Source organism: Artemia sp. Qi Xiang Cuo, chromosome 1 (assembly GCF_049724085.1).
Source record: "Artemia sp. Qi Xiang Cuo chromosome 1, ASM4972408v1, whole genome shotgun sequence".
Lineage (NCBI taxonomy): Eukaryota > Metazoa > Arthropoda > Branchiopoda > Anostraca > Artemiidae > Artemia > Artemia sp. Qi Xiang Cuo.
In genome coordinates, this window is record NC_142794.1 from 45,295,582 (window position 1) to 45,314,874 (window position 19,293).

Genomic DNA, 19,293 nt, shown 5'->3' on the forward strand with positions numbered 1-19,293 from the left:
TATTTGTTATACCTATGTGATACACCATTTCTTGCGCTTGGACACTGCCACAATTGTACTTTTTAAGTGGTTTTACAATTCAATTAAATCCCACTATTGATGAACTGATTGATGTTTCATGCTGCAGTACTAACTTTGCATTATAATTAACGAAAAAATAAAATCCAGCTTAGCAATCGAGAAAGTAAAAGCCAATCGAGCAAAGTCAAACAAAACAAAAAATGTATAAAGATTTGTCTAGCACCTCTTTTGTGTTGTAATAGCTTTGATTTTGTTAACAAATAAAGAATAAAAAAAAAAATCCTTAGGACACAAACACGCTTGATCCCTTGAGTAACTTGCCTTTTAGGAATTTTTCAGGAATTCTACCATAACTCCAAGTTGTTTGAAATAGCTTTAATTCAGTTTGGGAAAAGTAAAGTTTTATCAGCACTACATATTTGGCAAGAATACCTAATCCCAAGATATATTGATTTTTCGATTGCGATTATACATATGATATTTATAACAGTAATGTGTCTTTACTATGGAAAGAACTTTAGGTCTTCCAGGGTGGGTCATACGGTTGTTTTTTTAGGGGGTGGGGGATTAAAGTGGAGGTTTTTCCACCGATTTTTTTCGGGGGGTTGTGGTGGTAATTACCAATATCTCGTTTGGGTTCTGTAATGTATTCACAGTCTTGCAGGTTGTGGATATGCATACACGTTCATATAATTCTGTTTCTAGAAGGGGGGGGGGTGTCAAATTTGCAAAGAATTGTCCAAATAAGTCAATTAAGTGGTGAGTATAAGAAATTACCCGAGAACGGTTCAAAATTACAGATTTTGCAGGGGAATCAAGGGCTTGAAGCACTTTCACAGCTCACTTGCCCTAGTAGGTGAATCGGGATTACCTACAAAATCGGCTCGAAGAGCCCCCAAGGAATATATGAGCCTTACAATTCTTAATATGTGGTATTTGTCTTCCTGGTGGTATACTAGAATCAGCCATTTCCCATGAAAAAAGGTTTGAGTGTCTCTGACACAAGCGCTATTAGATTCGTTACCATTGTTAAAATGGCTTTACTACGTGATTCTCATATTGCCTTTGAATAATATTTCTCTCAGTTTGCGACGAAGTGTGACCAATTAGTGATATTGATTGTCACAGCTTATTTCGTTTATTTATTTTGTGATTGCTTTCAATTCGTTGTTGCATTTTCCAGGTAATCAAAGATTTATCCTATTAATTATTAAGGAAAATTATCAAGGAAAGTTATTTGTTATCCGCTATTGGCGTGTCAGCCTCAAACAAAACTTGCAAGATTTTAGTTGCACTATCAAAATTCTCATGTCTGTGTTTCGTCCTATAATTCCTTCGTCCTCTGAAAAAAAAAATATGTAAAAGCATAGAAGAAGAAAATTCATATTTCGAATTTGTGTCCTTATATATTCAAATTTCTTGTTTACTGGGGAGGCAACCTTGACTGAATTATTAAACAGTGTCAAATTGAATTTTTCTTTGGATCTTTATTTGCTTGCCTGGAGTAATCAAAAGAAAAAAAAAGGCTTCAAGGCAAGTTTATTCATCTTTTTTAACTCTTTTTAAATATTTTGGTATCCCTTTGGCATTAGATTGGTTTGCCCCCCCCCCTCCATAATCAGACAGAAACTATAGAAGATACTCTTATTGTCGTAATTACTAACTAAAAAAATGGACAAACGAGCTAAGTCGCAAAATTGAGAGAAATATTTATTCAAAGCAATCATTCACCCCTCCCTAGATTGTATTAAATATTCTAGAAATAGACATTTAATAAATATATTCCCACTGTCGTAATTACTAACTAAAAAAAACAAACGACCTAAGCCAGGATAATTAAATTTTTCTAATTGGTCATACTTCGTCGCAAAATTGAGAGAAATATTTATTCAAAGAGAATATGGGAAATCTTATGTGCGTGATTTACCATGCATAACCATACATCGTTGCCGTTATATTTACAGTTTGACGATCCTACACTAAGTCACTTTGAAAATTGGTAGTGAAATAGAAACTTCAGATTGGTCGAGTGAAAAAAAATGAATGATTTCGAAATTGTCTGAAATCATAACGGTTTTCATCAGTAAGCAAAAAGAAAAATAATTATTTCAATTCAATTTACACCCAACAGCTTTCCTGTCAGAATTAATAAAGCGAATCTGATGGTCTTATGTACCAACCAGAAACAAAAAAAAGGAAATGACTATGTTGGTAATTTCTTGCAGGGTGCATTGAAATCACAGTATATAAATATTAGACAGTATGATCGTCCCCTATCTTACCCATTATAAAAACCCGGACCGAGGTGCGTGTGCTCCGGAGAACGTAAAAACATAAGCGACATTAGATCTTTTCACGAATAGACACGTCAGGTTTCACTTGAACGCGAAACCTGGCTTCAACGTAGGAACACTAAATTTTAAAGAAACTAATTTTAAATTAATTTATTCCAATATATATATGAAAATCGGTAATTAGTAGTGCAATGTTATTATTTGATGTTTTTAGGAATTAAAAGTAGGTTTCGAAGTCTCAAGTTGGTTGCAAAGGCATTTTGAGAAAGTTTCTGCCAAAATACGTGTTCCAGGGTAATTGGACCGCTGATGGCACATCAAATGAGAGGAGCTGTTTGTTCGCACCGAGAATGAAGAGCCAGAAATCATCTGCGGCGAACTTACTGCTAATTGTCTTTATACAGTGATTGAAATACAGTAATGAGTAAGAACAATTTAAAGAACTGACTTTATTTTTTATTCTTTTTATCCCCTTATTTATATACGAATCTTTAAACAAAAGATTCGTTTCCCTTTTCTACGAGTTTATTTGCTTTAGATGAATTTGCAATGGTAATATTCAAATTCCTCAGGTCTTCTTTCATTTTTTCTCAAGAAAAGAAGGAAAGGAAATATTGGCTTTACAAAGAAGGAAAGCCAATGTCTTTCCTTCTTTCTCATTGAGATCATCTTGGCGGGCGCAATTATATTGGTAAGAATAGAAAATCACACTAAATAATTATTCTGGATTTCCTCCATATTTTGCAAAGAAATCTCTGAGAGAACTAAATAATATATATGAATAATTCGTTTCTACTTTAAAAGTTATCAGAAGAATTGAGAAATGAAAAAGTCCTAGTTGTAACTTTTTTTCAGGCTAAGGCTGCTCGAGGAAAACCTTAGAGACTTAGAAATAAAGTCTGACCATCACCTTGTGGAAGAACAGAAGTGTCACCGAGAACTTTTAGTTAGGCTTGATAAAGATAGGCAACTTGAACTGGAAAACTGTAACATAAGGTAACAACCTTCTATATTATTCATATTATTTATATAAGTTAATTACTGATCATGTACCCGTTAAACATAGTTGCAGTTTCCTGAATCATCTCTTTTCACAACCATCTTGTTCCATATCCTGTCTAAGGCCTTATTTAGTCCTTGAAATCTTCATTACTTCTGCTGAGGCTAAACGCCATTTTTTTTTTTCTTCAACAAAACGGCTTCTTGAACTGCCACGATGCCCGAACTCTTGTTGATTGTCAAAGCTACACATTACAAAATTTGCTTTTTCTTACAGGATTTCCCTACAATAATGTTCTTTGTATTGTTGGCAACAAGTCTGTATATAGAAAGTTAATAACAAGTTGTTGTTTTTTTTCATGTTAGCGCACGGCCATAAAAATACTCCGTACTCTTCAATATACGATAATTTTGAAAGACGAAGACAACAAAATACTAAGGATAAAATCTTGATATGTTACTAAGAAATAATATTTTTTCTAAAATTGGGTGCAGGAATGTTGAAAGTAAGGGTTTTATATCTTGATAAAATCTGGTGTTAACTACTAAATGTCGGCCATACACTTCTTGGTCATAGATAGGTATAAAAAATGTGTAAATTTTAGTTATAACGTCTTTGAATAACTCTTATAGAAATAAAAATTCAGTGTGTAACGGTAGAACTAACACATATAAGTTAACTTAGTTTTTTCACAGAAATGTGAAATGAACCGTCTGCAAAAACAGTGATAAATGAAAATAATGCGGAATAAAACGGCAATTAATTCAAATTGTCTCTATAAAGAACAACATTTGATTCCTTTCTATCAGTATTGTTCTAACCCTGCTTCTCAAATAAGCATTGCTTTTAAGCGACTTCATATTTAGTTGTTTTTTGTTTTTTTTTTAAGTTTGTGTTGCTAGTCTAGAAGATAGGATTATGAACCTTGTTTTGTCAGTATTTTAGGGTTTGCCTCTTCTTATCGCTTATTTATATATCTAGATATGTTTACATTAGAAAAAAAAGATACAAAAAATTAAAGGGTTTTTGTCTTATTAAGAAAATATATATATATTCTTTAGTTATTTAGTCAATGAAAATTGTGCTGTTTTTCAGCGTAACGCATGAACTGCCCAATTAAGATTTTCATTTGTAAAATGACAGTTTAAAATGACTTAATACCATTTCAATTTCTAAAATAAAAACCACAAAATAATTTCACCGAATATCCTTCTGTAAAATCCTTTATGCCAATGAATCTGGATCAGGTCTTCTCAACTAAAGCAAACTTTTGATTGGAAAATAGGTTGCTTTCAATCTATTACTATTCAAAACTATGACAAACATGATGAGAAGTGTTAGATAAATGTCGTAAGGGTACTTTTGCCTTATAGCCACCACACTCAAGATCTTGTATCGCGAACTTGAGACAATGACCGGTTTTCATGGTCTTTATAACAGAAAATATTAGCTTTGGCTCGGCGGGAAACTTTAGGTTAGGTTAGGCTAGTATAGATTGCGTTTTTAATTTAATGCGGTCTGTGCGCCCCTCCCCCCATAATTCTTTGTTGTAGTTTTCATAATTTCGTTGATAAAGTGTTATATTTTCATCTTATTTTGTTTTATTTCATTAGCATTAACCAAACTTCATTTCTCACAAGAACTAGAGTGTAGTAGCTATAACATACAAGTACCGTCGTAAGGTAATAAAAAGAAAATTTTAAGATTGTATTTTATCTGTCGATGCTTTTACGTTTAATTAAATATAGACAGGGAAAGCAGTAAGTGCTTAAAGTTGGAAATTTTTAAAGTTATGTATTAATTGGCCTTTTATTTGAATTGACCCCCCCTCTCTGTCCCTTTAAATCGTCTTTGTTTGCGAGTAATACCATCGTGTTTATATTAAGCATTCTTTGCTGAGAATTATGCTTGTTTTTTGTTTTTTTTTATTCTACGAAAAGAAAGAGAGAAATCCTTGATCATTTGATTCATTAAATAAAAAAACAAGTTTTTTTTAATTGAAAGTAAGGAGTGACATGAAAACTTAAAACGAACAGAAATTATTCCGTATATGAAAGGGGCTGTCCCCTCCTCAACGCCTCGCTCTTTACCCTAAAGTTTTTTATTGTTTAAAAAAATAGAGCTGTGAGAAAGAGTTAAACTTTAGCGTAAAGAGCGAGGCGTTGAGGAGGGGACAGCCCCTTTTATATACGGAATAATTTCTGTTCGTTTTAAGTTCTAATGTCACTCCTTACTTTCAGTTAAAAACAACTTGTTTTTTTTATTAAATTTGTGAATGTTTTTAAATTAATGCAGGTTTTGATTTTTATTTGAAATCAGCATAAAAATCTAATTCTTTTGATGTATCTATCAAAATTCCTATTTTTTAGAGTTTCGGTTACTATTGAGCTGGGTCATGTTTGAAGCCCGCTGAAGTAATTAACTTTAGTAGAATCTTCTAATTCATCATCTTGGTAAATATCTATGATTTGCTATGTCTTGTAGGACTTCGCTCTAGTTTTAAAGTATGACCTAGTATTACTGCCGAAGAAGCAACCAAAATGTGAAATAAAGCTGGAATTCAATAATAGTAACTATTTTATGACAAAGATAACAGTTGAAAATAATGCTATAGATATTTGGGGTTCTTGTTCGATTCCTTTTTTGTACTTTTTTATTCCTAGTGCTAACGTTTCACACGTTTGGGATTCTCGTAGACAGTTTTTCTTTTCCATTTAATTATTTTAATTTAACCTTTTCTGTCTTCAATTCGGAAATTTTTCAAATTTTCAATTACTGCGACGAACGTGGCGAAAAACCCAACACAATTAAAAGCCACAAATGTTAAAAGCTTTTCTTCTTCGTTTATGAGCCAAGATGAATTTTCTTGTTCCGGCCACGCTAGTCGTTTTTAATGCGTTCGAGCATTCCAAGATTACTTATCCGACAAGCCGATTACCTATCCTTAGCGTTTCACAAGACGTAAATAACGCCAGAGACTAGTAGGATTACTTTTTGAAACGGTCTGGGTTAGTTGTCAGGTAAGTTATACCTACCAACCCTGGGAAATTGATGTCATATCTAAACAAAAATTCAATCTTTACAAAAAGGGAGAGTAATTGTGAAATGTGGCACACCTTCAGGGGTTTGTAAATAAGCTGTGTTTAAAATGAAGTACACGTGATTGATGTTATTATTCGCCTAGTTGTCTATAGCGTTTCAGTTGACAAGTTGCTGGATAAGTATTTGTTGTCATTGTTTTGCGGATTACAATCGAGGAAGTTAATAATTAAGTGGACAGGTCAGATAAGGGATGCTCGAACGCACTCTTCATTAACATCAGTTTTATTTAGCGAGCATAATTACGGAAACCGCATCAAATATATCAGTGATTGGATTGGGTCTCCCAGTAATATTTTAGCCAGACCCGTGGAAATCGCGGAACCCCTTTAGACCATTGTACTTCTTGACTCTAAATGAGAAGAAGAGGATAAAATGAAGAAGTAGGTGTTGATGGAACGTATTGTAGTAAGGTGTTGTTGCAATAAATTGGTAAATCATAAGAGTGAACATGTTTTTATTGGCTGAAACAGACTTGGTTGGTTTTTTTCTTTTTTGTGTGTGTCTGCGTGTAACTTTTATCGAACGTTTGCGTTAGTCAGAGATACTAGGCTCATATTTGTCCACAAGGTCATTCATAGCCTTGTTTCGAATTAAATAAAAAAACAAGTTTTTTAAACTGAAAGTAAGGAGCGACATTAAAAATTAAAACGAACAGAAATTATTCCGTATATGCTAAAGCCTCGCTCTTTACGCTAAAGTTTTTTATTAAAAAAAAAATAAAGTTCTGAGACAGGGTTAAACTTTAGCGTAAAGAGCGAGGCGTTGAGGAGGGGACAGCCCCTTTCATATACGGAATAATTTCTGTTCGTTTTAAGTTTTAATGTCGCTCCTTACTTTCAGTTTAAAAAACTTGTTTTTTTTATTATTTAATTTCTGATCGTTTTTTAGTTAATGCACCCTTTATTTTGGCTCACCGTCATTGAATAAGTAAACAAAGTTTGTATAAAAATTTTACTCTTCTTTTGCTAAATGGCTGTCTCTAAATTTGGTTCTGATTTAATTTACAAATTAACTTACGTAACGAACTTCTATATTCGTATATTTTTCTTGTGGCAAAAAATACGTTGTAGATATAGTTGCAGATTTTTGCAGATATGAGCTTGAAGCCTATGTAATAGGATTTGCTGATACACTGAATCTGACGGAGGGATTTTCATTGAAAATTTTTCACTTGCAGGGGATGTATCCTCGCTCTTTAAAAAATCAGGTAAATTTTCTCAGGCTCGTAGCCTTTGATGAGTAATACTAAACTTAATAAAATTCATATATTTAGAATCAGCATTATAAGCCCATTCTTTTGATACATTTATTGACATTAAAATTCCGTTTTTAAAAGTTTCGATTACTATTGAGCCGTATCGCTTGTCTTTTTGTTTTTTTTTTATTACGTATATGTTATTACGTATATGAGGGGGTTCTCCCCTAAGTCAATACCACGCTCTTTACGTTAAAAGTAAAAAAAAATAATTAATTCACAAACCCCTGAATCACAAAGGCCGTTTCATTAGAATAGATAGCTCTTTTGAAAGCACTAAAAAAACTGTTGCGTAAAGCGCGAGGTATTGACTTGGGGGACAACCCCCTCATATACGTAATAATTTCTGTTCGTTTTAAGTTCTAATGTTACTTCTTACTTTCAGTTTAAAAAATTTGTTTTTTTTTTTTTTAATTTCTGATCGTTTTTTAAATAATGCTTGGAAATTCGGCGCACCCTTCATAGAAATGTCCCTTACCCCAAAGAAACATCCTGCACGGAAAGATTCTCCTGAGTAACCCCCTCCACCAGCCCCCCCCCCCCCCACCAGAAAAAAATCCTTCCTGAAAATGTCTGTATACTTCCCAATAACCAATACAATATGTAAGCAACGGGCAAAGTTCATAACTTGCAGCCCTTCCCCTGGGAACTGTGGGGGATTAAGTCATCTTAAAAGACATATTTATTAAATTTTCGACTATGCTGAAAAAAATGGCTATCTCAAAATTTTAATTGGGTGACTTTGAGAAAAAAAAACGAGCGTGGGAGAGGACCTAGTTGCCCTCCATTTTTTGGAGGGCACGCATCGTGATCTTTCTTCAAACAAAAAATGCAAATTTCCACCTTTTTGCAGATAGGAACGTGAAACTTCTTTAATAGGGTTCTCTGATAAGCTGAATGTGATGGTGTAATTTTCGTTAAAGTTAATTCAAAACGCAAAATTCCACATTTTTGCAGATAGGAGTTTGAAGCTTCTTTAATAATGTTCGTTGATAAGCTGAATCTGATGGTGAGAATTTCGTTAAAGTTAATTAAAAAAATTTGCAATTAAATCAGAATTTTATTGTTTAAAAAAATTGAGTTGTGAGAAAGTCAAACTTCAGCGTAAAGAGCGAGGCATTGAGGAGGGGACAGCCCCTTTCATATACGGAATAATTTCTGTTCGTTTTAAGTTTTAACGTCGTTCCTTACTTTCAGTTAAAAAAAACTTCTTTTTTTTATTTCATTTGTGAACGTTTTTTTTAATGCAGGCTTTGATTTTGGCTCACCGTGCATGAATAATTAAAACAAATTTGCATATTAATTTTACTTTTATTTGGTTAAATGGCTTTCTCGAAACTTGTTGAATTTTATTTACGAACGTTTTTATTAGTAATAAATATACGTAACTTACGAATTAAATTACGTAACGAACTTCTATATTCATATAATTGTAATACATAAATTAGGGATTTCTTCAATTAGTTAATAACTTTCTCTTTTCGCGAAAGTTCGAATTGTGTTACAATTCTATAAAAATTACCCCTTAATTACAATGACCGTTAATTAAAACAAATAGCTCTTTTGAAAATACTAAATAATCTTTCGTTTAAAGAGCGAGGCATTGACTAGAAGGCGAACCCAATCATATAGCTAATATTTTTTTGTTCGTTTTAAGCTTTGATGTTGCTCCTTACTGTCAGTTGGAAAAATTGTTTTTTTATATTTAATTTCTGATTTTTTTTTAAAATAATGATGGGAAATCCGGCGCCCCCTTCATAGCAATGTCCCTTCCCCCATGAAAACTTCCTTCATGAAAAGATCCTCCCATATAACACCCTTTTTGGTCACTTAAAAAGGGCACTAGAACTTTTAATTTCCGTTCCAATGAGCCCTCCCACGATATTCTAGGACCACTAGGTCGATACGATCACCCCTGGGGAAAAAAAACAACAAAAAAAAACAAATAAACACGCATCCGTGATCTTTATTCTGGCAAAAAATGCAAAATTCCACATTTTTGTAGATGGGAGCTTGACACCGCTACAATAGGGTTTTCTGATACACTGAATATGTTGGTCTGATTTTCATTAAGGTTCTATAATTTTTAGGGGGTCTTTCACTCTTTTTTCAAAAATCAGCCAAATTTTCTTAGGCGCGTAACTTTTGATAGGTAGGATTAAACTTGATGAAACTTATATATTTGAAATCAAAATTAAAATCTGATTCTTTTGATGTATCTATTGGTATCAAAATTCCGTTTTTTAGAGTTTCGGTTACCATTGAGCCGGGTCGCTCCTTACTTACAGTTCGTTACCACGAACTGTTTGACTATAGGGCTGTCTTTGATTTCCACCGCGTTAAAAATTATGCTTGTAAAGTCGCGATTTTAACTGTATTCATAAAAAATATAACAATTTAAAATCATAATTGCTACTCACAGATTTAAAAATTATTTTTGAGCTCAGGGTTCTAATTCAATGCCATTTGAGTGGTTATAGGCCTACACGTGCCAATCTGCTTTGCTATGCTTGAAAGAATGTTGCGTTAAAAATTGCCTTTTACGAATCAAGTGATCTAATTGTTATGAATTATTATAGGTAATAACATGATGAAATGGTTGATATATGCCTCTTAGATATTTTTGTTCACTGATACATTGCTTTGAAAGTGGTGCTGTAATGCAAGCGTTGAGAAACTTCCTTGCTAATAGCTTATCTCCTAAATTTGGGTAATTAAAAGATTGCTTACAAAATATGAGGGTTAGGACCAATTTTTTGGTATTTGATGTTTTTCTGAGTGTTTAACTTTTGGAATCATTTATCGAGGGGTTAACAACTGGGCATTTTGAGGGAAACCTGGAGGCATGAGGCATGGAGGCATGCCTCCGGAGGCACGCCGGAGGCATATTCCAAAGGGCGCAATATGTAAATATATACAGCTTGCTTGTTATTCGGTATCTGTAGAATATTTCAGCACCTTCAAAAGCGATCTTTTAAAACTTGGAAAAAATCATTTACGGGTTTATTTGGCAAGGAAAAGAACCCCCAAGACTGAAAACAACTGATATGTACCTAAAGAAGAAGAACAGAGGACTGCAAGTTGTTGATATCCATGCAAAAACTAGATCTCGGAATGCATTCGAGACTCATAAAATTATATCAAGAACTCAAGCGAATGGGGGACGAGGGGCACACGCACTTGAACTGGAAGGACCAGACCCACCGTGGGAAGCCTCCTCGTCCGTAGGAGACATGGTTCAAGATTCTGTTCAGTTCTGTGCCCTCTTGCACGTCGTTATTAAGGTTATTTTTGGTTTTTTTGTTGATGGGTTGGTTGTATTTTGGTTTTTTTGTTGATTAAAGTTGGTAGTAAAAAGGGCTGAAAAAAAAGAAAAAAAAGAATGAAAAAAGCGCCACCACAAGAATGGGTTTCTTTTGGACGAAGGACGCCCAGTCAACGGAAGAGCATATAGTTTTTTTTTGTGTTAAAAATTTTTAAAGTTGTAAGAGTAAGCCTTTTGGAAGACCACCTTTAAAATTTAAATTCATATTAGTAAAAATTGAAGGATATGAATTTTAAGAAATTGAAGTAAAAATGCCACCGGAAAAGCGTCCCCTAGAGGGGGAAGGACACCCTGGAACGGGGGACGATAGATATTTGGCAAGAAAAAAGTTAAATGGTAGTGTGCCTTCATGTCCACTAATACATTGACTGGTATATAATAATTTTTTTTTTTTGAAGTTTAGTTTATATGATAATGTATAAAGTTGTAAGATTTATATGTTTTTGTATTAAAATATCACTGTGTGGAGAGGAGGAGGGGAGGGAAAAAAAAATAAAAAGTACCTCTGAAAAATGTTAAACAAAATTCCTTCTGTTGACACACAGAACATGGCGATGGTGGTGATTATTGTCTTGGGGTCAGTTTTGGGATTAGGTGTCATTTTTAGCATGATGATTGGAATGCTGACGAGAAATCAAAAAGTGGAACCCTTTCTTCTGGATAAATGAATTCAGCTTTTTGAAGAAGTCTGAGCCAAAGCCAAAGACAATGTTGGTGCCGATTTCCATAGAAATGGGTTCTGCTGAATGCATGATATACAGGCTGGAGTCACAGTAACCCTGGTCTACCAATGCGGCAGTTAATGTAAGATCAGCATTCAGCCGGAACCACTGGCACAAAATTCCTATGTCGTCAGGGAACTGCATCGCCATATTCTGCGTGTCAACAGAGTGGCATCTTCGCCCAGACAAGTAGCCAAACTGTATGACCCACCCAACTAATACTCTCTTTCCCCTGCCAACCGGTCTGTAAACGCACCATTCACCGATACGCAATTCTGATTTCACACCGACCTCTTTATTGGTTTGTGGCGACTCACGTAGTCCTACTCGTCGGCCTTGGACCATCACCCGTTTTAATCGGTCACTACTCAGCTTCTCAGAGCTTTCCCTCAGAAGCTACAACAGCGTGGATTTTTTTATTGGTGTTATGGAGCCGTCAGAAGTCTTTACAAGACAAAACTTAGAATTCCTCTTGTTCGTCACAGGCTCACTAACACAATTTTTCTCAACTTGGTATTTCATACAGTGGGCAATCACTGACAAATCTTCAAAGATGCCGTCACTTTCCGAGCCCGATTCAGTGTAAGTCGCGGAAGCCTTTTCCTGCTTATCGGACAGAGTATTTTCCTCTGAGTCATCGTCTGAGTCACTGTCGTGAAGTACAAAAAGACGAACATTTGGTACTTGGTGACTGAAATCAGAAAGTACGTCGTCGGGTATCAAGACTTTCATTATTCGCTGGCTTTCAATACGAGCTCGCCCTAGCTCGAGCTTGATTTCATCGTCCCCGGGCAAAGAAAAATCGGAACTGACTGACACAACACCAATGGATCTAACTCGGTTGGCCTTGGGCAAGGACAACTGTTCATTAGAATATTGAGCTTCAAAATCCGTTATACTTTCATATCGACGAATTCGATGTAGAAGTTGGAGGAACGAAAAGTTTATTACAGTACTGTAAGTGCTGGTTTGAGACCGCATCTTCCTAAAAATTCTTCACATGGTTGGCTATTCATTTCAGAGAGTTTGAAAAGACGTTCGAGCCCAAGCCGTTTGAATCGACGAATGAGAAGCACTAGGGAATGCATATTTATCTCTAGGCAATGGTAAAGGTTTGTGGTAATAAAATTCGCGTTCAAAGCATAATGTCTACTTTTTAGGACCCAGGATCTCCAATGTCGAACGCAGTAAACAACACGACCAAGTAAAGATAACCTCTCAAGAGGAAAAAGTTTGCCGTCGTAGAAAACGCGCCGTACGCTTTCCATAAGCCAAAGATAAAACTGTCTTCCTTCGCTTCCAGGAACACGCTGTTTCAGGTGTGCCGGAGGCACGAAGGAAGGGACACCTGCGACGGTCAGCTATTAGCCCCTCGTCATTTATTGTTTGGTAACCAGTATTGTTTGTTTTGTTTGTTTGTTTGTTTTTTTTTGGGGGGGGGGGTAAACAGAATTTCCTCTAAAATTCTTAAGAAGTATGCTACACTCGTGTCAATTGTTTATTGAAAAAAGGTTAAAATCTTGCTCAAAATTATGGAATTTTTTCGTATATAGATTTTGTTTAATTTCTTTATTGAATCACCTTTGTAGTTAAAATCGGTACTTGTTAAGAATCCGGTGAGCACGCGAAAAGTGAAGTTTCGTTAATGCTAACGAAATAAAATAAAAAAGGATGGAAATATAATAGTTCAGAAACAAATTTGGGCTATATATTTGCACATTAGGGGGAGGGGTAAAGCACAGCATATATTAAATACGTAACCTAACCTAACCCAACCTAGCTACCTTTTTTTGCCCCTTTCATCCCCCTGAAACTAAAGTTTAAATCTTTGTCAGGGAGTAAGCAACACCTCACATGGCAGAGATGATGCAGAGAAAACCTGTTTTTCATCTAACTCTCGGTCTTTTTCCATGCGGGCTTTCTCGCGAACTTACCGGATTCTTAAACAAGTACCTTAAAATCTCAAGGCAAGTTAGTGTTTGGGAGATGGAATAACAGGTGTTAAGATCGACCGGAAAACGACATAGTTTTCTAATTTATAATTTTTCTTTTTTTTTTTTTTTTTTTTTGGTTTTACTTTTTTTGTAGAATTAAATCCGAGGATGTCGTCGTCAGTTTGCAAATTATGGAAATTCAATGTTAAAAGAGTTTTAGTTCTGGTGAATTCGCTCTTATTTTACCAATTGAATGTAGTTGCATTATATTTCTTTTTATCACGTATTTTGTGTACATTCTATGGGTGTATCTAGAAATACAACACGTTTTGAGACATGTGCTTGAACATTTTTAAATTGAGCCTTCGGTAGACTTTAAAGCCCCGAACAATGTTCAATAATAGGAAGCCATGCAAAGCATTTATAATTAAACTTGAATTTTCTTTTCTTTGGTAGGCTTCATCATGCAGAACAACAAGTTCAACATTATGAGGAAGAAGTCAATAAGCTTAAAGTTCAAAATGAGAGACTTCAAAAAGAAAGGGATCACCTTCAGGTACTATGGTGTTTCTTGTCCTATAAAGAGGATTATTAGAATTAAATCATTAATTTGAAAAGTCTGTTAAATTAGTAGTGGAATGTGTATGACAATATCCTAGCATCTAATGATCATGCTAGAGGCGTTGACAAAATTTTAAGATCCGTTTTCATTGAAAGACATTTGAGTCTCTTTTTTTACATAGCAGTCTTACTGAACAATGAGTTTTCCCTTCTCCCTCCCATCATAGATTCACCAGTAGATTTTGACCTCTTCAAATACGTTTTCATAGTTGAGGGACCAAACGTAACCGTAATTCTTTTAAAAAATTATTTATTGAATGTAAATTTCTTCCCTATGCATAAGCTCTAAGCAGCTAATGTATTATAGTCTCAAACCAAAAAGTCATTCATTTCAATTCTCATTTCAATTTTGTATTGCTCCTTTGATGTAATTTCTCATTTGAGAGTGAAGGAGGGGAAAATTTAACTCTAAAACTAGCTTGTGTTTCTCTTGATATCTACCGTAATTTTTTAGTTAGCCTATCAGCATGTCTAATTCATAGCTTTTCGGCCTTGTTTCCGTGGAGTCTTCGGGTGCACTTTAAGAAGATTAAAATTAGAGCTTTTCAAACATGTGTTCAAACTTGTCCAATAAGAAAGAAGGATTATAAATGCCGATGTGACGGAGGATTAGATTAACCACTTAGCACAATATGAACCTAGAATCATGGCCAGTTTATTCTCATCTTGTTAGGACAAAATTAATTCCTATTTCCTTATGCCAGAGTTGCAAACACAAAAATGAAAGACATAAACAAAAATAAAAACATAAAACAGGCAAAAAACGTGAAATGTATTAGGGAGAGGGGGAATCCTAAAAATACTCAAATCTCCTAGTTTAAATAACCTTACCTCGTAAAAAGTTTAATCTGGCGAGTGCATAGTTTATTTGGAGGGGCTTAAAAAAAAAGAAAAAAGAAATGGCGCAACATGAAAACTATAGATAAAATACAAGATGGGATGTCTCGGTGGAAGTGGGCCCAGGCTCTGGATATCTTCACCCTTTGCCACAAAGTCTCTTCTAAGTGGACCTTTACCTATGTATAGTGCCAAAGGTTTCCGATAATTAGTGAATATGCTTTATGCTTTAATAATAATACTTTTTTTAAATGTATTATTGCTCATGCAATCGAGCCATCTTTGAAAGTTAACTTGGTTAGTGAAGCAAATGGTCAAAACCTGGTTTGAATGATATAAATATTGGGCTCATTAGGAGAAATGATATGTGGAGTTCTGAGGACTATTTTAGCGGCCTAAGTTATAAATTGAATTAGGAATGCTAATGATATTTTTCTATATAATTAAAAGGAAATGAAAATACACCAGTACGGGAAAGAACTTTCAATTAAGACAGTAATAAATGTATTTACAAAAAAAAAACATTGAAAATCATTCCATTTCATATATTTTTTTTCCCTTTTAATTTTAAATGGAAAGGCTGTGTGGTCTATGAAATTAATTTGTGAGTGTCTAGTTAGCATCACACAAGACAGTTAAATGTTTGCCCAACTTAATCAAAATTTCTATCTATTCGAAGAAATCTGCTACTTCTTCTTCTTTTTATTGCTCTCACTTTCGATTGCAATATTTTCGTTCTAAAAGAAGCTGAAAATGTAGTATGTTTTGCTTTTCAGTCAGAAATAGAAGACAACAGAGAAGAATTGAGAGAAGCTCGAGTTGAGATTAGACAGCTTCAGAGTCACTCCTCGCGAAGAGATGCTGATCTTTTTAAAGAAAGAGAGCATTATCAGCATATCATTCAGGAGCTAACGGCTCAGCTTGAGCAGGCTCGAGGACTCCTTGATCGAGTAGAAGCAACTGTGCAGTCTTCAGTGGTTCAGGATCAAGAAAATTTTGTTGCCAAGATTCAGGATCTTGAAGGAGAAGTGAAAAGGCTAAAATCTGAAAATGATGGTATGTTTAATAAGATGAAGAAAAGATATTTCATTTGACTTTTCCATGTGTAAATTAGTTCAAAAGTCTGGTTACTCTTAATTAATTTGAATAGTCACCGGGGGGGTGAAGAAGAAGTTGTTGAATTTCAAAACAAGTTTTGAAAATAGTCACACATTGCACATATTTGATAATCTGAGTTGCACTGGGCATAATTTCATCCAAAATATACATGAGTTCAATTAGAGGCCAAATTGTTCAAGTCGTAATATCAGATCTTGTCAAAGTTGTAATTAAATATCTGTAATGTCATCCTTTATGTTATTCAAAAAATATTTTAATACTGCTAGATACCAACACTGTCTGGTAACTTGTTGAAAATAAAGAAACTAATTTGTTTATTTATTTATAACCCGTCAAACAATACAAAAAGTACGCAGAGACGGACTACAAAATAGAGAAAAAAAAACAGGAATAAAAAACATCACAACATTTATGAAAACAATAAATGGGTACTTTCCCGTTATATAGGCACTTCGGCTATAGACAGTCGAATGAATGCAGTGATGGAGACTCCGTAAAGAGGAGAATTGTTATCTAAATTGATTGAAGAGCAGGGTTTCTCATTGAATTTACAATATTTAAACTGTTGTTTTTTGGGGTTTGAGGGAGAAAAAGGTACCTAGGTTAGGTTAGGTTACGTATTTAATATATATGCAATGCTTTACCCCCCCCCCCCCTAATATGCAAATATATAGCACAATTTTTTTTTATAAACTATTATATATTCATCCTATTTTATTAATATTTCATTAGCATTAACCAAACTTGACTTTTTAGAAGTGCCCATATAATCGGAAAGTACCCAATAAAGATTACTTCTTATATAAAAGTACAGGACTTTTTTTTTTTGTCTAAACACCTTCCATTCACCATGTGAGAAATAGTTACTAATTTTAAGCTTTTAGCAAGACAAAGATCTTTCGCCCTTTTTTGCTTGTATTGCTTATTTTCAAATTGTTTTCTTTACAATTATTTTTTTTCTTGTCCTTTTATTTTCACAAGTAGAATGCCGACATTGAAGGATAATTTTTTCCTTTGCCTGGTCTTGGCATAGTGAAAATTATTAGTTGTCCTTAAAATTGTTACGAAAAGCATAAATAAATTCTCGTTAAGAATTGGAAATATGAGCTGATCTCATGGTGCATGTTTTTAAGCCGGCCAAGGTTGAGTGAAGATAATTTTTAGAGCAGAACATCTTGTCCTCGGAAGATAAAATCATTAGACAGTAGCCTGAAAAGAGATGAACTATAAAAAAAAACACGATTGGAACCTGGTGATAGTATTTGTTTCTCTTCTTTTCAGTACGGAGGGGGGCTGGGGGTAAAGTACGTTAAATGGGGTAGGCGGGGTCAATTGCCCTCCTTAGTTTCTGTTGTCTCCTTCCTGTAGATTCTGAAAAATACCTTTTTTGGTGTTTCTTTACCTTAAAGAGGGCCAAAATGTCGGCTAATGGAAATTGTAAGATAACCGTCAATTTTTTTTTGCGGTTTTAAACCTCAACCAGGAATTTTAGAGCCTCCCATCTTGAGAAATTGCTCTACAGTATGCGTGTCAAAATTTGACATTATGGCATGGATACCGCATTTTATGGAAACGTTAATAGAACTTCCTAACATATTGGTAGTTGGATCTTTAATTTCAGAGCTCAGAGTTTCAGGGGTCTGAAATATTATAATATATGTTTGTTAAATCTTTGCCCATGGCTGTTATAATAGAAGTTAAGAGAGGAAGAAAATAAGTGAATGACAACGTTCACTTTCTAAAAGTTTTGTAGCTACTTTTCAATTTCCGCTAGTGTCAACGCTAGCAGAAACATGGATGTTTCTATTTATGTATTTCTGGATTTTTAGTTGATTATTTTTGAAAGTATGTATCCTCAAATCCCTTGAAATGGATTTTTACTAATTTTGCAACCTACAAAATTCAGTTTAACTACCTTAGCTAGACAATATAGAAGATTTTAATTTAGATCATTGGTCGATAAGATGGATTTAGGTTGGAACAAAGTACTTTGTTTAGTTAAAAACAAACCAAATTTGCACTTTAGAGCCAATTGAATAGAAAACTTACTAATAAACTTTTATCAGGTTATAAAGTTCTTATAAAGTTCTATAAAGTTCTAAGTTAACTGAACATGACAAAAATGACAGTGCTTTATAAAGCAGATTCTATCTGATAATAAGAAAAGAAAATAGCAATTAATCTAAAAATATGCAAAAAAAAATTCTTTTTTTTGTAGTTTTTGTGACTCTCTCTCTCTCTCTCTCTCTCTCTCTCTCTCTCTCTCTCTCTCTCTCTCTCTCTCTCTCTCTCTCTCTCTCTCTCTCTCTCTCTCTCTCTCTCTTTCTCTCCCTCTCTCTCTCTCTCTCTTTCTTTCTCTCTCTCTTTATATCTATCTCCTTCAACAGCTCGCCCATCCAAAATAAAAACGCATACTCAGCAAGGAAATGCACTGCATTTACTACTTGTTACTATGTTTCGTGCTCTGTCACTTCGATTATTTTATTTTGAAATTTCTTCACTTAAAATTTGTTTTAAACTTTTTTTCCTCTTTTAGACTTGAAGGAATCTTGCGATGAGCTCCAAGGACAATTAGTCTCGAGATGCGTACAAGAAGGTCGGGAACTTCTCTCTTCAACCCCTCCCTCACCTGTCTTTGAATCTCTTGCCCAGGAATTGGACCAGATGGATGTCCAACAGGTTAAGTTTTATCCAAATTATGTGGTGTATTCATCATCCAATTCCCCAACCCCTCCCTCCCTCTAAAAAAAATAATTAAAACATAAATGCAGACAGGATAGTGGGGAACAGGTATTAATTAACCCCCATACCCCCAGATCATAAAATTGGTTTTCCTGTGATAGTGGACGATGATGTAATGAGATAACCTTATTCATGTGCAACTTTAGTGTATCAATAAATGAAGCAGATCTATTCTTTCTTTGGTAACTCCATTTTTGATCATGATACTTACTCTCTAATAACGTGTTTAAATTAAGTGTTTATTGTTTATTTCTTCTTTAAAATATTTATCATCTTTTATCCCAGGCATATGTAAGAGTTGTTATCACAGTGCAACCGAAA

General features: G+C 34.4%; 1 protein-coding gene across 6 annotated transcripts in view; it reads left to right on the top strand.

Annotated features, from left to right (window-relative positions):
- Positions 1-19,293, top strand: part of LOC148956376 (rab11 family-interacting protein 4-like) — an 83,745-nt gene that overhangs the window by 60,498 nt on the left and 3,954 nt on the right. For all 6 annotated transcript variants that reach the window (XM_089107664.1, XM_089107705.1, XM_089107746.1 and 3 more), the window contains 4 exons: positions 3,171-3,311; positions 14,110-14,209; positions 15,888-16,167; positions 18,767-18,909. In XM_089107664.1, the coding sequence (XP_088963790.1) occupies positions 3,171-3,311; positions 14,110-14,209; positions 15,888-16,167; positions 18,767-18,909 (664 nt within the window). The remainder of the gene's footprint in view (positions 1-3,170; positions 3,312-14,109; positions 14,210-15,887; positions 16,168-18,766; positions 18,910-19,293) is intronic.